Raw genomic sequence first — 20,311 nt, 5'->3', positions numbered from 1 at the left:
TGATGCTTGTGGATGTCTTATGCCTGATGTCTGATGCTTGTGGATGTCTGATGTCTGATGCCTGATGCCTGATGCTTGTGAATAAATTAAAGGCATTGTCATTTACAATACCATTTACAATACCAATAGCTCCAAAACTCGCAGTTGTGAGACCTATTGCATTGCAAATGCTTGTTCTCCATGCGTTTTTTTGGGTGTTTGCTTTTGGTCTCTTTTCTGACTTTCTCAATGACCGCCACTCCCTGTGGTGTTCCACAGGTGTCTTCTCTTTGGCAGTTGTGCTGAATTGTTGTGTCCGCAGTAGTAGCTCCTCCATATTGCATCTGCTATGAAAGCAGCTCAGCCATACCCCACCACCCCCAAATTCTTATCTTCTCTCTGTTCTTTTCCTAGTTTTCTACCTTTTCTTGCCCGCAATCATATTTTTACTGTCTCCCATATTCCCTATAGGAGTTTTGGAAGAGGGGCGCTGTCTTCTCTCATGGTGGTGATCTCCTTTATTGTAGTGTGCCCAGAAGCACTACAGCGTCTACTGTCTTTACAGCCACTTTCCTCTTGAACCCGTACTTGCAGTAAGGGCCTTAGTTCAGTTGCAGGACATTTGTCACCGCCATTGCGGCATTTTCTCATTGCAATACATATTTCCAAGTACATATAAACTGGTTTATTGAGTTGTTAAAAGCACACACTATCCTTACTTACTCATCGAAAAGAAGGTATCCTGCATTCACTGCTCATCCTCCAACAGTGTCTACATAAGTCTACCATTCTGCAACCCACAGCAAACGGAAAACAACATCTGCAAACTCCTCAAGATATGAAAATCAACCACATTCTTGTGCAGGATAATATGCACCAGAGGTGCCAGTGGTGCCTCTCCTCACTGTTAAATGCCGCACAGTAGAATGGTTCTCAAGCCCAAATCCCTCAATCACTCGAGTTACATTTTTTAGTGAACATACCGGACCACACACATTGACCCCAGCATAAGCATCTTTGTATTTGAAGCAACTTGCGTAACACAAATTTGTAAAGCTTTTGCCACTTTCGAGCCCCATCATTGGTAATGACGAGCAGCCATCTGCCAATGTCCCTTTGTGGATTAAGGCACCGGTCAGCTGCACCTCCTCCAGTACAACAGAGGCAATATTGGGGTGTTGTTGCTTTTTGTTCCTTGATGCCCTTTACATATCTCTGGGTCTTTTTCTTAACATCTCCATAATCTATTCATTGGTCACTGTGCAATTCTGCCAGGTAGATGTAAACTGGTTTGTGTTTACTAGTGAGTTCAGCTCGGCCCGCCTACAAAATCCTGGTGGAAACTGTAGAACACTCATATCTTACATTCGCTCGCTCACACCAGCAACTCCACTATACACCGCACACGCAAATACCTCTGGAAGACATGTTGTGTCTTTCAATAATGTGCACAGAGCTCAGTGTGGTTTCTGCTAAGAGACTGAGAGCCATCCATATCTAAGGAACGATATTTAGTGTTCGCCTGATCTAGTCAGTCAGAATGTGAAGGATATCCTGTCCACCATGTTACAAGTGCGATAGGCTTTATTCCGCTTATAATATGGCGGCCGGGATATTTGCCACGTTTGTGAGGGAGTATCCCATCTGTGCCATTTCCTCAAGTGAATCCTTGAAAATCTGTTAAATGTTTGGACCTCAAATCTGAAGGCAGGCACTTACTAGCAATTTAATATATCAGACCAAAACAGCAGGCAGAATCCTCTGAGAGAAGTTCCTTTTCCAGGAGCCTCAAATGAATTAGAAAGTTCTCTGACTCCTAGCCCCATCCTCCTCCTGTGACACCTCCTTCTTATTCAGTGAGTTACTGCTTGAGGCTCACGGGACCAAGAGAAAGAATTGCTGCTATTTTATATACTAATCGGGGGAAACCGTGGGAGGGCACCGACCACGAAAACATCAAGCTCCATATCCAGAGAGAGTCGGATTGGGGACACTCTGTGCACATCAGAGCGGGTGACAACAAAGCAGTTGTTCGTCTTCCATCCTGTTGTTGCCTAAAATGAGTGCCAGTGAAGGCCTTAATCAACCGCAGATTACGTGGAATGTGTGCAGGGCTTACTCTACCGTAAGTGGCTGTGAAATCAATGGATGTCATGTTTTGAGTGATGTGTCCAAGGCACCATCTGTAGCTCCTGTGACTGACTGAGATCCCTCTCTGATGTTCCCGTAGTTAAAGAAGAAGAGTTCACCATAGTGTTGGTCTCAGACGGCATAAAACAAGAGGAAGAGTCTTGTCCTCTGGACGATCAGCATCGCGAGGAAGTTAAGAACATTCAAAACTCTGCGGGTAAGCCACCTCGTTCGAATAGAAATACAGGAGTGGGAACTAGTCACAGCAACCCAAGGGATCAATGCCATTGGTTCCCAGTGTTTGTGCTGATGGAAACATTGAAACTATTGCTTGAACAGCAGCAGGGCTGGTGGCTTTGTTTTGTGGTGTTGAGATGATTGCACAGCTCAACTCTGAGAGTGTAAAGTTCAGTTCTGCTGTTTCCGTTTCAGTGTTGGAAGGTTTGTCTGTTTTGGATGTGGTTCGAAACTTTCAGCCGAGTGTGAGAGTCTTTGCTGGATAGATGTTTATAGAAATATTTCTGTATGATTTGTTTTCAAGGCGTTCTCCTGCCTTTGTTTCAGGTGGATTCCTTCTCTGTCTTTGAGGATACCTCTGAACATGTGGTTGCAAACTGCACATAAGATGTTAGTCTTTCTTGTCACATTCTTGGGAGTTGACAAACAGGAAGGCATTGTGTGATATGAAACATGTAGGGGGCTTTAAATAAAAGTGTTTGTGACTTCAGTAAAGATCCCTTCATGGAGAGTTAGGATTATTTGTAACATTTCTTTACATCGGAGCATATTTGTACGTCTGCAGAGGACTAGGGTTACAGATAAGTAACTTTTCCTTGCACTGGTTACATCATGGTACTTTGGTGGTACTAAAATTCAGTGAACAGAGGTAGTGATGGTACTCCTCCTGTGCAAGATAGAGTTCTACAGCATACCGGTAATCTTGCAGTGCCGGTGTACGTTTTACAGAGGTAGCGTACCGGTAATCTTGCAGTACTGGTGTAGGATTTACAGAGGTAGCATGCTGGTACTCCTACAGGGCTGGAATAAGATTGATAAAGATAGCATATCCAGAGTGCAGTTATGGATTTGACATGTTTCTGAGTTTTATGTTTTCCATATCGGTGTTTCAGGACTAATTGATTACACATCCCCTCTATCTGAATCAGATTTTGTTAGAATTGGTATCTCTGTTACAAACATTAAAGCACAGCCCTTAAAGAGAAGTGTTATTCCCTTATACATCCAGGATTTTAACCAAATAATACCTATTCTCCTCTGTGGAAAGGAGTAATGGGTCAGATTAATTTGGCAATACAATGAATACAGTATGACGAAAGTTTGCAATGTTTTTTATAAACACTTAGTACAGTTTCTTATAAAAAGTATTCATCCGTTTAGAACTGGGAAACCTATCCCTCAATCCTTTAAGGAGTCAATTTTTGTAGGCTTCCTTAAAAAGGAATAGGGCGCTATTAATGTCAACTCTGATAGGCCAATTAGCTTGTTAAACTCTGATTATAAGTTGTTCACAAAAATCTGGGCCTTTCGTATCCTACTGGTAGCTAATGGGATAATACATAGAGAACAATATAGATTTTTACCAGGTAGACAAATTTCAACTAATTCTAGATTTTAAACCCAAGCAATTAATTATTTTTCAAGTACTAAAACAAAGGCTGCTATTTTTATGATGGTCTTGGAGAAGGCATTTGAACTAGTCAATTGGGCACCCTATTTTTTTTCTAAGAAAGAATGTAGATTTCCAGAACATTTTTTAGCAATGCTATGGAATCTTTATCAAGGGGCAACAGGAGACGAGATGAAGTACACCTTTCACAGACCCTGTGAAAACAAAGATGCCATTCCCTGCAGCCAGAAACCTCCACAACCCCAGGGAGGACTGCCTGCTTTAAAAAAAAAGACCTGAACTCCAGAGGGCAGTGGCTCTGTCCACAAAAAGCCAACATAAAGGACTCTGGTGACCTCCGGATCCGCGATCCCTGTCCACTCTGCACCCGACGCCTCCGGTCTGTGTCCAGGTGGGCCACTGATTCAGAAAACGTTCCCCAGCGATACTGAATGCAAATCCAGTGTTGCCTGACCCTTCATGGACTCCACGACGACGCCTGCAGTGTAATTCCCCCCCCTGACCGCAACCAATTTCCCAGCATCAACGGGAACACCCCTACACTAGAAGCCCCTGGGCCTTGAGGAGTCCCATGAATCATAATCAAGCAGATACAGAATACACTCGGTTTGACAAATTTGCTGAGAGATGTCATTGCTCAACAATCTGAATTCAGCGCTCCGTCCCCTTTTGAATGATGCTCTGCTGAGATCACATTGGATTGTTCTGGTTATTTTGTCTTTCAGGCGATGCAGTTTCTGCCTCCGAGATTTTGCAAGATAATACAGATGAAAACAAAACGCGTTCCCAGCAGGAGATTGAGGATGAGCAAAAAAATGCAGGTGAGGTCATCAGTCCTTGGTTCAGGGGTAGAGTGCGGTAGAGAGAGTGTGAATCATAAGTAAGTCTTGTGTACATATCCTTCGCCGAGGGAAAAAAAGAGAGCGATTGAGGAAGGAGGAAATTGTGGAGACAGCCCCTGCGTTGTTTCTGAGAGATGTCACATTCCTTATACTGTAATGTACTTAAAAGACCTGAAAAGGCCTAACTGCTTCATCGAGGTGCCGTATGGGCATAATTCCTGTACTGATTACACCAAAGTGCTTCCTACGCCTGATTTCATAGTTGCCCAGCCTATGGAACCTACGTTTACTGGTTCTGGGTAACAGCAAAGTAAAAACAGATCCCAATTCTACTTAGGGCTACTTAGGGCAATTATGAGGGCATGACCACAGCAAAGTCACCTGTAACCTGCCCTGAGAGGAAGTTCATCCCCTCCTGGCTTTATTACGTGCGGCTGCTAAGTGGGTGGTCAGAATAATTCTAGTCCTTGCGGGAGTCTGTCTGGGGACACCTTCATCACCATGGCAGACACAGCCCTAAATCTAAGGACTCAGATTTGGGCACAGGCATCTTCCATCAGTCCTGGTATCTGCTGGAAACTCTTGCAGAGTCACGGTGATCTGTGTACAGGAGGTTGGCCATCAGACATAGTCCTGGAAGAGTTCCTCCTCCCTTATGGTGGACTCAGCTGGTGCCAAGTGCCAAACGTTCATTGATTGAGTGACTTGCGGTCCTGTGCTCACAAGTTGTTTGTTCTGAAGAGGCAGCAGCACGCTGAATCGAGAGGTGTGTTCAGCTTCCTATGCTTGTCCCGGGGTAGGGGCTCAGGACATATTCTGGATATGTGATCAAAAGATTACTAAAGACACATCACTAACTGAGAAGACAGCCGCCCTGTTTGTGGTGGCTAATAGCTTTAACCAGGACTAGAGTATCCTTGGCTTGCACTCAATAAAACCTCAAAATTGCTTCCCTTTGTTGGGGATCAAGAAATTCCAGTAGAGTCCAAACCACCATTCATCTCCGCTACAATAATACTAAGTCCATCCTTACGAGGTGCAGTAATAAAAACAAAAAGTTGAATCCTTTACTGGGTTTCATTGCAAAAGTTCTTAAGGAATGCCATCTGCCATGAAGAGGGCTTACAAACCCCTGCACCACTTATGGACTTCACTCTGGGATGTGGTCACCAAGTTGCTGGAGGCATGAATGAGTGCCTCAAAAGGTTAGCCAATGAACATTATTCACCACCCTTTAAAAGAGAAGCTGTTTGTGGCCATGTTTTGTCAGCCCAAGTCCCTGCTTATAATTCCCTTAAAATGTTTTTCCAAAACTCTGCCAGAGACTCCTGCTTCTTTCTACAAACATGTGCTCCGGTCTCTGCAGAGGGGTTTGAGATTTCATCATTCGAATGTGTCAGAATAGGATTTGCAGCACCTACAGAGGAAGCAACAAAAGTTATTTAAGAGTTTCCACTCCTCGCCCCCCACTCTGTGATAATGAAACATTCCACCCAGATTAATTCCCACCCCCTTCTTGCTGGTTTCAGTGACAAAATATCACCTCCTAAAATATTGTGCTACAAAAATATTGGGACATAAATATCAAAGTAAAAAATAGCGTCATCCTATACTTATAATGATAAGTCTAAAAATATTGGATAAAATATTGTTGTCACAAATATCGATGTATGAAATATTGTGCTTTAGATGTAAATTTAAATTGTAAATATTAAACATATTAAATAATAACTTTAATATAATAGAAATAAAATATATTTAATGTTTATTTAAACAAATCTAACCATTATACTTATTTTAAAAAGGTTAAACATGCCCACAGATAACACTTTTCACGCACTACTGATCCCAGAAGGCCATGGCAGTGGCCACGCCCACCTGGGCAGGGACTCATTAATCAAAGGAGCGTGAATATTGTGCCTTCTTTTTCCACAAGACCACCCTGCTGAAGAAGGGACATTCCCGAAACATGTTTGGCGTTTTATTTTAGTGAAAGTGTATTCCTGACTGGGAGCCTGCTGGCATGATGTTGATTAAAATGAAGGAAGCTTACTTACTTCTCATGGCCTCATTTCGAATGTGTTCCTGTTTTTGTTGGATATATATATATATATATATATATATATATATATATATATATATATATATATATATATATATATATACACATATATACACACATACACACATTCAGTTATAAAAGTACTATTGAACTAATACTTTTAATTTATATTATAATTTAATAATTTGTTAAATAATTACTAATATATATTTACACACAATAGCATACCGCATTTTACTTCTCATGGCCTCATTTCAAATGGGTTCCTGTTTTTGTTGGATATATATATATATATATGTATATATATATGTACACACACACACATATTCAGTTATAAAAGTACTATTAAACTAATACTTTTATATTATAATTTAATAATTTGTTAAATAATTACTAATATATATTACCACACAATAGCATACCGCATTTAAAAAAACGAGCAATTTTAATTACAAATAAAAAGTAAATAACATAAAAAATGACAATTTACTAAAAATATTTAACACATTAAAAACAATCATTATAAATATTATAATTTTAAATAAACAAAAAAATATACATTTTAACAATATAAAATAAGCTATAACATTCTACATTTGATACATATACTTTTCCCACTACAGTTCATTCAAACGTTAGCAAAGTGTTGGACTGAGGAGGGATAAAATTCACTTCACACAAAGCAACTGTAGGAAAACTATTACACAGGGCTACAATGTCATATTTCCACTCCATTCAGTATAAGAGTAGGGAAATTCTTAATTGCAGAGGGGTGCATTTGACTATTTCCGCTACAATCAGTGCAAGAGTATGGAAAGCATAGGATTGCGGAGGGGTACAATTTACTGTTCTCACTCCAGTCAGTGCAACAGTAGGGAATGTATTGGATTACAGAGGGGTATCATTTACTATTCCTACTCCAGTCAGTGCAACATTAGAAACAAACTAATTCACTTCAACATAATAAAATATTTTCAAAAGCATAGTAAACAAAAAAAGACATGTTTAAAAAAAATAATATAGATATATATTTTAAATAAATACATATTACATTATAAAATGCTTATCATACATTCTTACAAATATTATTATAATTAAAATACAAAACTATATTCTCAAAATAATAACTAATAAATACAATATTATTGACATTTTTTTAAAAACACAACATACAATTATAAATAACAATAACAAAATTACCTATTTTTAAATGTATTACTTAAGTAACTTTCTACCCTATACTTCAACAGAGTACACAACACATATCTAAAAGTCTGTATTAAAATAATATTATGTACACATGTTAAATAATTAAGTATTAGTAAAAATAATAATTATTATTTATTCCTAAACTAATTGTAGTTAATTACTACCCCACCCGTTATCCATACAAATAAATCAACACACACAAATATATAAATTAAACAATTAATTCCATAATTTTCATAATTAAATCTCAATTAAACATGTATTAATAATAAATTAATGTTTAAGTATCTTCCTACCATTTACTCCTACAAATTCAACAACTGACACCTAATATATAATATAAAAATAATTTATTTACATATTTTACATAATTGTATATAATTTCTATAAATTAACAATATTTAGTATAATTAATTTCCTACAAACCCTTTACACAGACCCAAAAATATAAACATTCAATAGATTACTTAATTTACATAATTCTTTTTAATTGAAAGAATTAATAATATTCAAAAAATTTACCAAAAATTAATTATTAAATAATTCAAATTTAGTTACTTTCCACAGTATACCCCTCCAAAACCCACAACCCCTCCTAAAAGTTAAAGTAACAAAAATTTTTTACACAGTTAACATAATTGTCAATTAAATAATGAGTGTCAATTAAAAATGTATTACTTGATTAAAATGAATTTACTTCGCACCATGTACCCCTACAAAATCCACAACACACCTGAAATTTTGCTTAATAAAATTAATTGCACAATTGACATAATTCTCAATTTAAAAAATGAATATTAATTCAAAACAAATTTAAAATTAATTATAATTAATTTGCTTCCCACCCTGTACCCCTATAAACTCAACAACCGCACATAAAATGTAACTTGAAAAAATTAAATGCACAATTAACATAATTAATTGTTAATTATTTTCAAATTAATATTTAATAAAGAATTATAATTGAACGAATTCCCACCCTGTACCCCAATACTCACAACCAGCTACAGTATTAAAAATCACAAAAATGTATTATATGTAATTAATTAACTACGAATAATTTAATAACTATATTAAAAGCATAAACAATAATTATTTGTAAAATCTACAACATATACATTGAAATCATATACTAAAATGCATGACAATAATTAAAAAACAAGATTATTAACAACTATAGTTTTGTAAACGATATTAATGACTTCGATATTTTCAAAATCGATATTACTTACCTTAAATCTATATTCTTGACAACGGTATTCTTGCAGACGAAATTTCCATATCACAATATTTTGGACATGATATTTTGGCAGCACAATATTTTTCTTTCAATGTTTTGTCTGAATACCCTTCTTGCCATGTTGTGTTACCCAGGAGCCATGCATCCAGTCACTTATGGGCTACAGAGTCTGACTTTCATTTGAAATCTTTGGTTGAAATGGGTTGAGCAGAAAGGTGACGCAGGAGTCTAGGGCACCAGCTCTTCTGACCAAATGTGAACTATAGGTAACTAATAAAGAGAGAAGGAGGTGACCGAGGACCAGGAACACTTCCTGCTCCAGTAACTGACTGGAAATCAATAGCTATATTGAGACGAACTGGAACGGGACAGGTGGTCCATAATCCCGTTGCAAAAGGTTCAAGGTGTATTTGAGTCCAGTTTAAGCCTTGCCTTAAATTTTAATCAGGTTCGTTCTGTTTCCAATTGCTCCAGAAAATGGGAAGAACCCATAACCCATTTATTTTAAAAACTTGTGAAAGTAATCCCGAGCAGAAGGTAGTGTCATATTTATCTATGTTGTTTTGTTTGCAAGATCGTTAGTTGTGGAATCTTCTAAGTTTGTTCATATAGATTAGCCGCCGTTTGGTACTTATTTAATTGTATATGTGGCAATGAAGAACTACTTCTAAACATCTCAGCCAACACGTGTTTCGCCCCATGTGGCCCGCTGTTAGAACCGGGGTCTCCAGTTGGCCAGAGCCTGCACCCTAGTCCAAGTTGCAACCACCGATTCCGACAAGGTACCTTGGCGCCAGGCAGGTAGGCACGCACGAGGCAATGTGTAAAGTAGTTGCGCAACACACATCCACACTGACCCAGTAAAGCACACGCAATCAAGGGGACACTACTCCAATTTTATGTCGGAAATTAAGTATCTTTATCTAACTTCTTGTGAGGTTTCAAAACAGCACATTCCTCTCTGGATGTAAGGCACCCAATTCTTGTATCATCACTCCAATGCAGTCAACAGTTCTTATGCAAAGGTCAATTTCAGGGGAGACATTTCAGCAGGGGCCATTTCCTAGACAGGTATCACTCGCATCTGGTTATCCTCACCAGGTATTCAGGCCCCAGGACCCCCCTGGGGCTACGCCCACTGTAAATAGGACTGAGTCACTGAGTGGGCGTAGGCCCCCGATCTCTCCCAGTTCAGTCTCTCAAGGAGATAGGCTCCCGGTTGGCACAATCTGACGATTAACCCCCCCCCCCCCCCCCCCCCCGTGAGACCCCTCCCCCCTATGACTCGGTTCTGGGAGGCAGTCTCTGCTGTTCTTGTGCCCGCCCAGGCAACCTAGCAGCTGTTGCTATTAGTCGGGCGTTACCTGGGGGGCTGGTGGGACTCTCCCACCTGCTCCGGTGCGATCTTCAGTCCGTGGCCTCTTCCGGCCGCCTCCCGGACTCCCGAGTGCTTCCCCCGATGCTGCAGGCTTCAGGCGTGTGGGAGGGGGAGCACGCTTCGTCTCCTCCTAGCAACTGGCGTCGTTAGGTGATGCCCAATCACCGCGCAGCGCTCGCCAGGGGAGATCCTGGCAGGCTTCCCCCAAGGTCCCGGTTGCTAGGCGACTCCTGCACTCTTGCGCCCAATCCCAGCGCGGCGCTCTCCGCTTCCCCCGCAGGGCTGCGGTGGTGATTGTGGTAACAAGCGCCTCTCCCTCTCTCACCTCAGGGGCGGCTGCAGTGATCTTGGGCAACACGGCACCTTTCTTCAGCAGCGCCGATCATAGGCACACAGCGCCCCTCCCTCTCTCCCCTCCCGCAGGGCAAGATCAGCAGGCAGGCAGGATACCTCGGCTAACTTGAGGCCGCAGTTCCTGGGATCAGTCAGCCTCAGTAGCGCAGCAATCCCCCTAGCTCAGCAGCCTTCACTCCAGCGGAGAGTCCCCAGGTCCAGTAGTGTAACTGAGCTATGGGGTTCCCTCCTTTTCTTTTATACCCCCTAGTCAGGTGACCCTCCAAAAAGGCGGCAAGTTGGGGGTTTGAAGGTTCTGGAAGAATCTAGGGACTCTGTGGTGTCTGTCTATGGTGACAAGAGGCGGGACGGTCAAGGTACAGTAGCATTGAGTCCCAGCCTTATTCCAACTACTAGTGCGCAGACAGGACAGTGGCCTCACCGCAGTAGCAGGGGCCGGTGGCATCCATGTTTTTAGTAGAGAGCACCTGCACCTCAGCACTGTTTAGCAGCGGAAAGGCGCCCAGAGTCCTATGTCCAACAAAAACAGCGGTTAATAACGAGGCAAAAGGGGAAAAAAATGTAGGGGATGACCACCCTAGGGATGACAGGTCTAACACCCCCAAACCTGGGTTTTCTCAAGGCGTAGTTAAATAAGTACGTTCTGGTTTGTCATAGGTATCAGTGCTTCCAGTAGAAAAGAAGTCCTCAGTTTGTGCTCACAGTTCTGGTCGTTATGTATCAGTCTGCCTTCTCAATAGGTCATCTTTTTAGTCGCAATTTGGTCTGGTTTCACCGTAATACGGCCGATTGATTAAGGTCTTCCACTGGAACCATTGATACGTATGACAAAACCAGACCATACTTATTTAACTACGCCTTGACAAAGCTATATGAAAAAACTTGGAAGACTGCACAACTAAGGAGCTTGCAAACAAAACAACATACCTAAATATGATACTACCTTTTGCTCGGGATTAATTTCACAAGGTCCATAATCCTGTGTCAAGTTTCTGTGATTGATTGTGAAATGAAAGGGAGGGCAGAGGTGATTGTGGAGGAGGAGACTGAGGTCCAGGGCCTCATATTGAGCTTTGAATGTGTGTGAAATCATTCTTGAATGTTTCCATTAATACAGAAGAACAGTTCACCATAGTGATGGTCTCTGACAGCATCAAAGAAGAGGTTGAAGACTATCCGGTGACCGGTCCAAGCCCAGAGGAAGCTGGTCTCATTCCCAGAACTGCAGGTAAGTCATTCTGAGGGCTCACCTAGACTGCGCATGCGTTGTCTCTTCCTAACCCTTTGTTTTCCAACAGTATCATTAGAGCTTGCCCGAGGCTTACCATTTATTGGCTTCATTGTCACGGTCATTTGCTTTCTTTTTATTGGTTATCTGTCTTAAGATTCCTCCCCCTAAACAGAATTGACGCATTACTTGTGTCCTTCAACTGGCTGTGTCGTTGCTCTGCATTTCTTTTGGTGCTATTTTTTTCTTTGTCGTTAAGCACTCTACAAGATTGCATTTTTTCAGCTGGCTCTCTCGTGTACTAATCCCCCTACGTGTCCCTCCGTGCCTCATCTGTTTTCTTTCCCCCAACACATTCACTCACCCTCCCTCCTTCAATTTTTGCTTGCCACCACCAACTCTTCCTCACTCCGTTGTCTATGTAATGACTTGCCCCATCCTCTCCCTCCTTCCGTTTATGTCTGTATTTTTGCTCAAGTTGTTGCTTGCCCGCACCCACCCTCCTTCTGTTGTTGTCCATGTTGTTGCTTGCCCGTTACCTCCCACCTAACGTCTGTGTGCCCCCGTCTCATCTTCCCTCCCGTGTTGCCTCCTGCCCCCCCTTCTGTGTTGTCCACCGCTCCACAATAATAGTAAAAGAAATTGCTAGCCGTTCATAGTAGTTTTTTATTTACTTTCAGTCATGCTGCACAGCGGCTACACTGTTGCAAAATATGACCAATAAAAATAGACAAAGGCAATGGCTGTCTGATAAGCCAGACCTATTGGCTTTTCCAATACTTTTACTTGCAAACACAGAAATATGGAATCATTCATACTAGTCAAAGAGATCAATGAGCTTCAATTTGCATATTTAAAAGAGACATTGCACCTAACGCTTTCATAGCAGTAAAACCTCTTCTCATTCCACACTCAAACTTACATTAACGCAGTGATCCTTCACTTTGGAATTTGGGACACAACAGACTTACCCAGAGGTGAGATTGGCCAGACGCTACCCCTTAACTGCGCTCTTTACTGCTTCCTCTGTGGGATGAATGAGTATTAAAAAACAATACAAGACCGAAAACAATTTGGTCCAGCATAATAATCTTCAGTTCACATCACCATCCACATCTAAGGCGCTAGCATTGTCAGCCTGCCACCATCCTTGTGGGTCCAGGGAGATCCATCTGGTATCCATTTCATCGGCGCAGCCATCACATGTGGCCGATCTTGTATAACAGACCGCAGCAGACACCACCAGATTCCCATCTCAACCATGTACTAAAGATGCGTCTGCTTGAGCAGGAATATCAGTGAAACTATCAGTACCACTATCGGCCACTGTTATTATTAGGAAGGGATATGGATCAGCCGTGCTCGCAGGCATCCATGTTAGATAACTCGCAGTGCTTCAGTAATGATATCAATCAGTTGCGGTTGCTATTTACCAAACAGAACATTTATTATTCCCATTGTAAAGATAATAAATCCCCCCTTTATATTAAATAGTCCCACAGACTTGAGTCTCGCTGAATTGCTCACTAGACGCCAGGACAAAAGCCAGCTCCTTGCGTGTCCACAAACCCAGAACCCAAGTAGGTAGACCTGAGTCAGACCATGGCCACATGAGCAGACATTGACCCCAAGCTGGGACATCTGAACCACCTGTAGATTTGGCAAAGGGAGAAGTGAATTGCACCTCAAGAAACTGCACTTGCTCATCAGTTTTGCATGAACCTTCCTCCCAGAAATGTTGACCACACTTTCAAGGGAGATGCTGGCTGGTGCTGGCAGCCCTCTGATGCTTATGGAGGATGCACAGCTGCAGGACATGTCAGGTCTTTGCAATTGTCTGGACTGGAACCAGCAGGCATGGTTTGGCACCAAGTCCACAGCTTGTCCACAGTTCTTGCGTTCTTTGGCTCTTCTTTGTCCTCCTTCTTTAGTCAGGTGAATCTGCTGGTGTCAAGGGGCCACCTGAATACTCAATTTATGGGTGTTAAGGGGGGTGAACGGTAGTTGCCAATGGACTTCTTACCCTTGGGGTCACTACACCCCTGATATGACATTTCCTGTGGGGAGTGGGCATAACTCTGTCTCAGAGATCCTAATTCCCCCAAACCCAAGATGGTGTAATCCTTCTTTCGTGGAGCATATCAGGTAGCCCACCTTAGGGGTGAGACTAGCCTGGTGATGCAATATGCTTATTTGCATAGCAATTTCCCACCGGTCCTGATGCCATATGGGCCTCAGGGCAGGGGCTGGCATCTCACAGTGTTGAGGGAAGCCGGGGTCACGTATCAAAGGCGGCAGGGGCTTTGAAGCCTCTTGCCTGGATATGCTATATCACTAGCCATCCTACTGGAGGAGGTGTGAACTCCGTCCTAAAGAGCAGACATTGTTTCTGCCCTCAGAGAGTGTGGGCTCTCCTCTGCAGGGGGTCACAAACTGTGGTGGCAGGCTGGTCGATACCAGTCAGCCAGGACACTAGATAGTGGTAGGTTTTTCAGGGGGCACCTCTAAGGTGCCTTTTGGGTGCATGTTATAATAAATCTTGCACTGGCAACAGTACAGATTTATTAACCCCTTCGATGCTGCGCAGATTCCGCCGCTGTGCTGACGGAATCTTGCGCGGGCGTGGTCATGACGGAATGGTTCCGTCATGAGCACAGCTCAACCGTGGGTCATGACGGAACCATTCCGTCATGAGCACCGAAGGGGTTAAGACAAGGTGTTTGATACCAAACACCACAGGTTTCAGTCAAGCCATCATGTAGCTGCGGACCTCGTAATGACCAGTGCCTGCTTTTATGGAACCTTAAGACCTGGTTTGCAAGAAAACTGAACAGAAGAGACACTCTGACCTATTTTTAATAATGACGCAGCCGGGCAAGGAATCTCCTGAAAAGATATGTAGTATGGCTCCTGGAGAGGGTTGCATTGGATGTACTGCTAGATTTCTTTCCGCTTACCGGTGGTGTCCAACACTTATTTTCACTTCTCTATGATATGAATCTCTATAATGACTGATTTGTACTCGTCACTGGATTTTCTGGTATTCTCCTCCTGTAGGTCTAAGTGATAGCACTCACTACTGGAGGGCTATCTAACAATTCGTTATCAAGGCAAATCTTGACATTTTCTCTTTATTACAGCTCCCACTAGCTTACTTCAATAGGACGGTTCACTTCTAACATGTAATATTGTAATTGTTTTTAATAATGTTCCATATAATATTTTCAATTTTCTTTTCGATCCGCAGTCAGCCAATCGGAGATCAGAAACATGAGTGAGCAAGATCCAAGTTCATGCTTACTAAAGAAACATCGAAGAGCCCACAGGATTGAGAGACCCTTCACCTGCACAGAGTGTGAGACAACATTTAACAAAAAGGCCCTTTTTGTGGAACATCAGAAAATACATTCACAGTTGAGATCTTTTCCCTGCACCAAGTGTGATAAGAGCTTTTCTGAAATGCAAATTCTTTTAAGGCACCAGAAGTTGCATACAGGTGCGAAGCCCTTTCACTGTAGCGTGTGTGAGAAAAGCTTTACTCGAAAGCAAGAACTTTCAACTCACCAAAGACTCCACACAGGAGAGAGGCCCTATCACTGCACTGTGTGTGAAAGGCGCTTTAATGTAAAGCAAAATCTTCTGACACACCAAAGAAGACACACAGGAGTGAGGCCCTTTCCCTGCACACAGTGTGAGAAGAGCTATATTGTAAAGCAAACTCTTCTAAAGCACCAAAGAACGCATACAGGAGAGAGGCCATATCAATGCACAAGGTGTGGGAAAACCTTTTCTCAAATGTCACATCTTTTAGAACATGAAAGAACACACACAGGAGAGAGGCCATATCCCTGCACGGAATGCGAAAAAACCTTTACAAAAAAGTCAAATCTGCAAACTCACCAAAGAATCCACACAGGAGAGAGACCGTTTCCATGCAGTCTGTGTGAGAAGAGTTTCACCCAAAAGTCAGATCTTCGAAAGCACCTAAGGACACACTCTGGAGAGAGACCCTATCTATGCATTGAATGTGAAAAGACCTTTACTCAAAGGTCAAGTCTTCAAAAGCACCAGTTAATACATACTAGAGCCATAGTCACTTAAGTGACAACTGTTCAGTGCAGTGACCATGAAAAGAGCTTCATTCGCAAATCTTCAAAAGCATCATTACTACATGGAAGATTGATCCACATAGAAGTGGGGACCTTTCAGTGAGTGTAAAAATGATTTCAATCGCAAGTTGCCCCTTCGCTGGCACCTGAGAAATTACAAAGAGACTTTTCAATTACACCAACTAGCCCTCGAGGGAGAAAAAGGTGAATTAATAAAAAAAAAAAAAGTAATATGTACTATTTCAGTACCATGATAGAAGTTGTTGGATCTTTCTGTATTGCTGAAGCAGGATCGACTACTTTCCCTACAAATGAGACACCAAATACATAGGTGCATGGGCTCAACAATACACGGTTCAAAAAGTGATACCTAACAAAATGTTTGTGTTTTGTAAGATTCAATAATATGTAGACTACTGCAAAAAACAACCCCCGGACTTAGTGGATTGACTGTGAAAACCTGCTGTCGCTATCCCAAAATCTGAAATGCGTAAAATAAATATATCAAATTGTAACCTGATTCATGGTGATTTGAATGGAACACTTGCAACTTAACATCAGCTGATGCCACAAAACAAATTATAATCCTATATATTAATTTGCAGCAACAAATCTTCTAAGGAAATGTTGTGTCATTGCTCCTGATCTATTTAGTGTGGTCCCTACTCTGGAAACTCCTGAATGAAATGGGATTTTATTAAGAGTAAGAGAGACTTTTCATTGCAAGTTTTCAAGACTACCTCTGTCACTTTGACCGGTCTCTTACAGTGCCTGATGACTGAATCCAGTATCTTGATAGCTTGCAATGACTAGTTTGTGTTGGAACATCCATATTTATTTCATTTACGTGAAAGTGCTATAAGTTTCATGTACTTAACAGAATGTGTCACTACTTTTCGAATACAGATGTGGTGTAAATTCCTAGGAGAGAAGCCCCACTGCAAACTTCGAGGTCTACATCACTTAAACTGTATAGAGGCAAATACATATGAAGTAAAATACTTTGCTGATTGTGGCAAAGAATTGCTCCATTCCATGTTACCGAAAGACACAACAACTGCATCATGATTGTGACATCTTTTTTTTTAAAACATAAGTCATCTACTCCTTACAGTATCCATGACGTAGTGATAAAGTTACCAACTAAGAAAATGAGCCAATGAATACTCTTAATTAATAAACCTAATCAACCTGTTTAAAGGTCTGAATCGCACACTGAACCCATCAAGCAGGATGGTACGTACAGAGCCTCCCAACAGTCTTGAATTTCTTCTGGTCTTATTATGTTCTGTGTTCATTAGTTGGATTCATGTAAATGGGAAGATGAGTTTGCCTTGAAGTTCTGCCTTGTGCTTATTGCTACCTATGGTTCAGCAAAGAATGGTAATTACAACTTTTTTGAATGGCGGAAGCCAGTTAGTATTTGCTTTTTCCAAGGAGGTGGGTAGACTGTGATTACTTCCTCATTTGAATAAAAGCCCTATTAAATGAATGAAATAAACAGAGCAAACTGTGTGTCTGCTTATGCAATACAAAAAAGAGCCAATGGATTTTGGCTCAAATTTTGAAAAAAATGTATATTTAAAAAGTAACAAAATATTGTATTTCCTGTTCCATTTTGACATTGCGGAGCTCTCTTTTATATTATTATCTAAAACTTTAGTTTGTAGTGAATCTATTTTGCTTTGTTTCCTGTTACGCAAGTAACAGAAATAATTACTGTGGTTTAGCTCCATAAAACTGTGGTATGGCCATAAAGTAAACGTGGTTGACACTGAACGGTGTAGGACTGTTATTAGTGTAATGCGTGGGCTCTGTTCAAGCTAGAAGTCTATATGATGCAGATACCACAATGCTCATTGTTATACGAGTGGGTCACTTATTAACATTGTAGAAGCAGAGGGGCTGGTGGCGAGAGATGGCGTGCTGTCCTGGTCCTCATATTGCACCATTCCATGCCCACGTGATGGCAATGCAGGTGTTTTCATTTCTGTTCAGTGTAGAAATGAGTGAGTTATTGTTTTGCCACACCAGGCAGGGGGTTTGCTAAGGAATGTTTATTCACGGTCATGCTGTGTTTTCATGGTTGAGGTTTTATTGGCAGAAGGGCCTGTCATGCCGGGGTTGTCAGTACTGTGATTGAGCTGAGTATGAGGGATAACTTATGGACTAAAGTAGTGCCACCGGCCTCTTCCTAATTTGTGGGAACCCACGCTGCTACCCTCCCATGCACATGTGTTATGTATCAAAGCAACGTATTAGGTAAATGATTATAACTTCATGACATGGGACATTAAGGGAATTGACACACCTTGCTCAAATGTTACAGGATACACACTTACCTAAAATGAAGGACAGCACACTCAGCGTTTCTGCAAGAGTTATTTACCACACAGCAGACTCCACATATGAAAGTAGAACAATTTATTTTAATTGTGAGTCATTATCAGTTGAGAAGGTCGCTTAACATATTGGGAAACATTAACAGTGGTCTTATGATGTGCTTCAAATTTGTTACAGATGGAATTTGTGAGAGTTTGTCCAGATACGTATCCCAGTTGATCGACGCACATCTGCTATGGGCTGGAGACTTGGAAGCCGATGTTAACTTAGTTAGATTTCTTCCTCTATTGGTTGCATCGACATTCAGCAAGTTCATAAAGGTGTTTATGAATTGGATAGTATGTGGGGATTTATAGGCGTGTAGCATATGACCTGTCTTTTGGAACAAAATACTTGTTTTATGTCCCAGTGTACCACCTTGGATGCCTTCTTGTACACAGCACAAAGGGTTCAATTAATACAGATGTTTTGTATTTAGGTAGAACACTTTCATATCACAACCCCCTGTTATTAATGGTGGAGCCGGAGGCTACCATTATGCAATAACTGTTATTGCTGACCATACATACAGCCCTTTAAAGAGCATATTACATCATAAACTAAACATTCCATAGAACATAATAAAATATTGTGGTAACGAGGCATCGTCCCCTTTTATTTGCTGCTCTTGGACAGTTAAGTACATGTTTATTTTGTCTCTGTATTTTCTTACTTTTAATACAAGGTTTTTTCCTTTGCTATTAATATAAGAGGTATAGTTTGCCTATCCAATCAAAGTTAAGGAAGATCTCATTACCTTAAATATAGTGCCTTTCACTAAGAATGTATTAAGAATATATTCTGGTTGTTTTATTTCTTAAAAACAGAAAAGAATATTTGAACCGACGTGGAAGATAAGTCGACTACCCTTCGCTTTGGCACCCTTCCAAATCATGGTCTGGTTTTACTTTTCAAATGACTGTTCAAAACGCTTTATTTATTTCTGAAGAAAACGCTCTTAAGAGCCACCTGACCTTAACACGATTGTGAGCGCTTGGGCGGAACGGAGACAACGTCCTTCTGTTATCGTAATCCGCTGTCCGCTGCTCATGTGAGGCTCAGTGTGCTCCTGCCTTGGCTGACTGTCCGCGCCTTCAACACAGCCAACGCCATGTTGCTCATTTCCTTCCTCATTGCCTCCCCATATGACTGTAGTCGCGGGTGGGGCTTACTTTCTCCATTTTAGCTCAGACGGGCTCTCCTCTTCGGACCTGGCGAACAAAAAATAACAAATCAAGGAAGGTCGCTCCTTCTCATGCTGTGCGTTGCCATGACTACGCACAGCGCAGAGCTCAACGGCAATACATTGCAGAACCGTTTTAGCAGGCTAATCCTTACCGGTTGACACGCTAAGAACCATATATTGCAACAATGTTCCTCTAGTAAAAAATATATATATTTTAACACTGGAAATATCCATTTTCTATTGAAAAGGCTACTTGCTACGCACTGCCTTAAATCTATTGGAATTAATACTTGCTCTTAAGAATAAGTTATCCCAAGATGTCAGAGAACGAAATACAGTTCAATGAAGACATCCCCCTTATCGAGAATACACTAATGAATCTCTTTGAGAAACAGCTTAAGTCCTCATTGAAAGAGGCAGTAGAGGCAGCCTCTAGTAAAAGGAAATATGACCACATTGCTTAGGATGACTCGGCTGATATCTCTGAAGATGAAAACCCTCTACCCAACAAGGGAGGTAAGGCTTTGAAGAAGACATAGCATCTTGAACCCCGTGGTAGCCTGC

At 41.3% G+C, this 20,311-nt stretch overlaps 1 protein-coding gene across 2 annotated transcripts in view; it reads left to right on the top strand.

The window, feature by feature from the left end:
* LOC146800038 (uncharacterized) overlaps positions 1 to 16,694 on the top strand; it is a 268,500-nt gene extending 251,806 nt beyond the window's left edge. For both annotated transcript variants that reach the window (XM_085620939.1, XM_085620938.1), the window contains 4 exons: positions 2,210 to 2,326; positions 4,483 to 4,578; positions 11,960 to 12,070; positions 15,318 to 16,694. In XM_085620939.1, the coding sequence (XP_085477065.1) occupies positions 2,210 to 2,326; positions 4,483 to 4,578; positions 11,960 to 12,070; positions 15,318 to 16,171 (1,178 nt within the window). In that variant the 3' untranslated portion in view covers positions 16,172 to 16,694. The remainder of the gene's footprint in view (positions 1 to 2,209; positions 2,327 to 4,482; positions 4,579 to 11,959; positions 12,071 to 15,317) is intronic.
* Positions 16,695 to 20,311: the final 3,617 nt, after the last annotated feature.

This window comes from Triturus cristatus, chromosome 8, assembly GCF_964204655.1.
Source record: "Triturus cristatus chromosome 8, aTriCri1.1, whole genome shotgun sequence".
Taxonomy (NCBI): domain Eukaryota; kingdom Metazoa; phylum Chordata; class Amphibia; order Caudata; family Salamandridae; genus Triturus; species Triturus cristatus.
The sequence above is the reverse complement of the archived record's forward strand: the minus strand, read 5'-3'. Positions and strand labels throughout refer to the sequence as shown.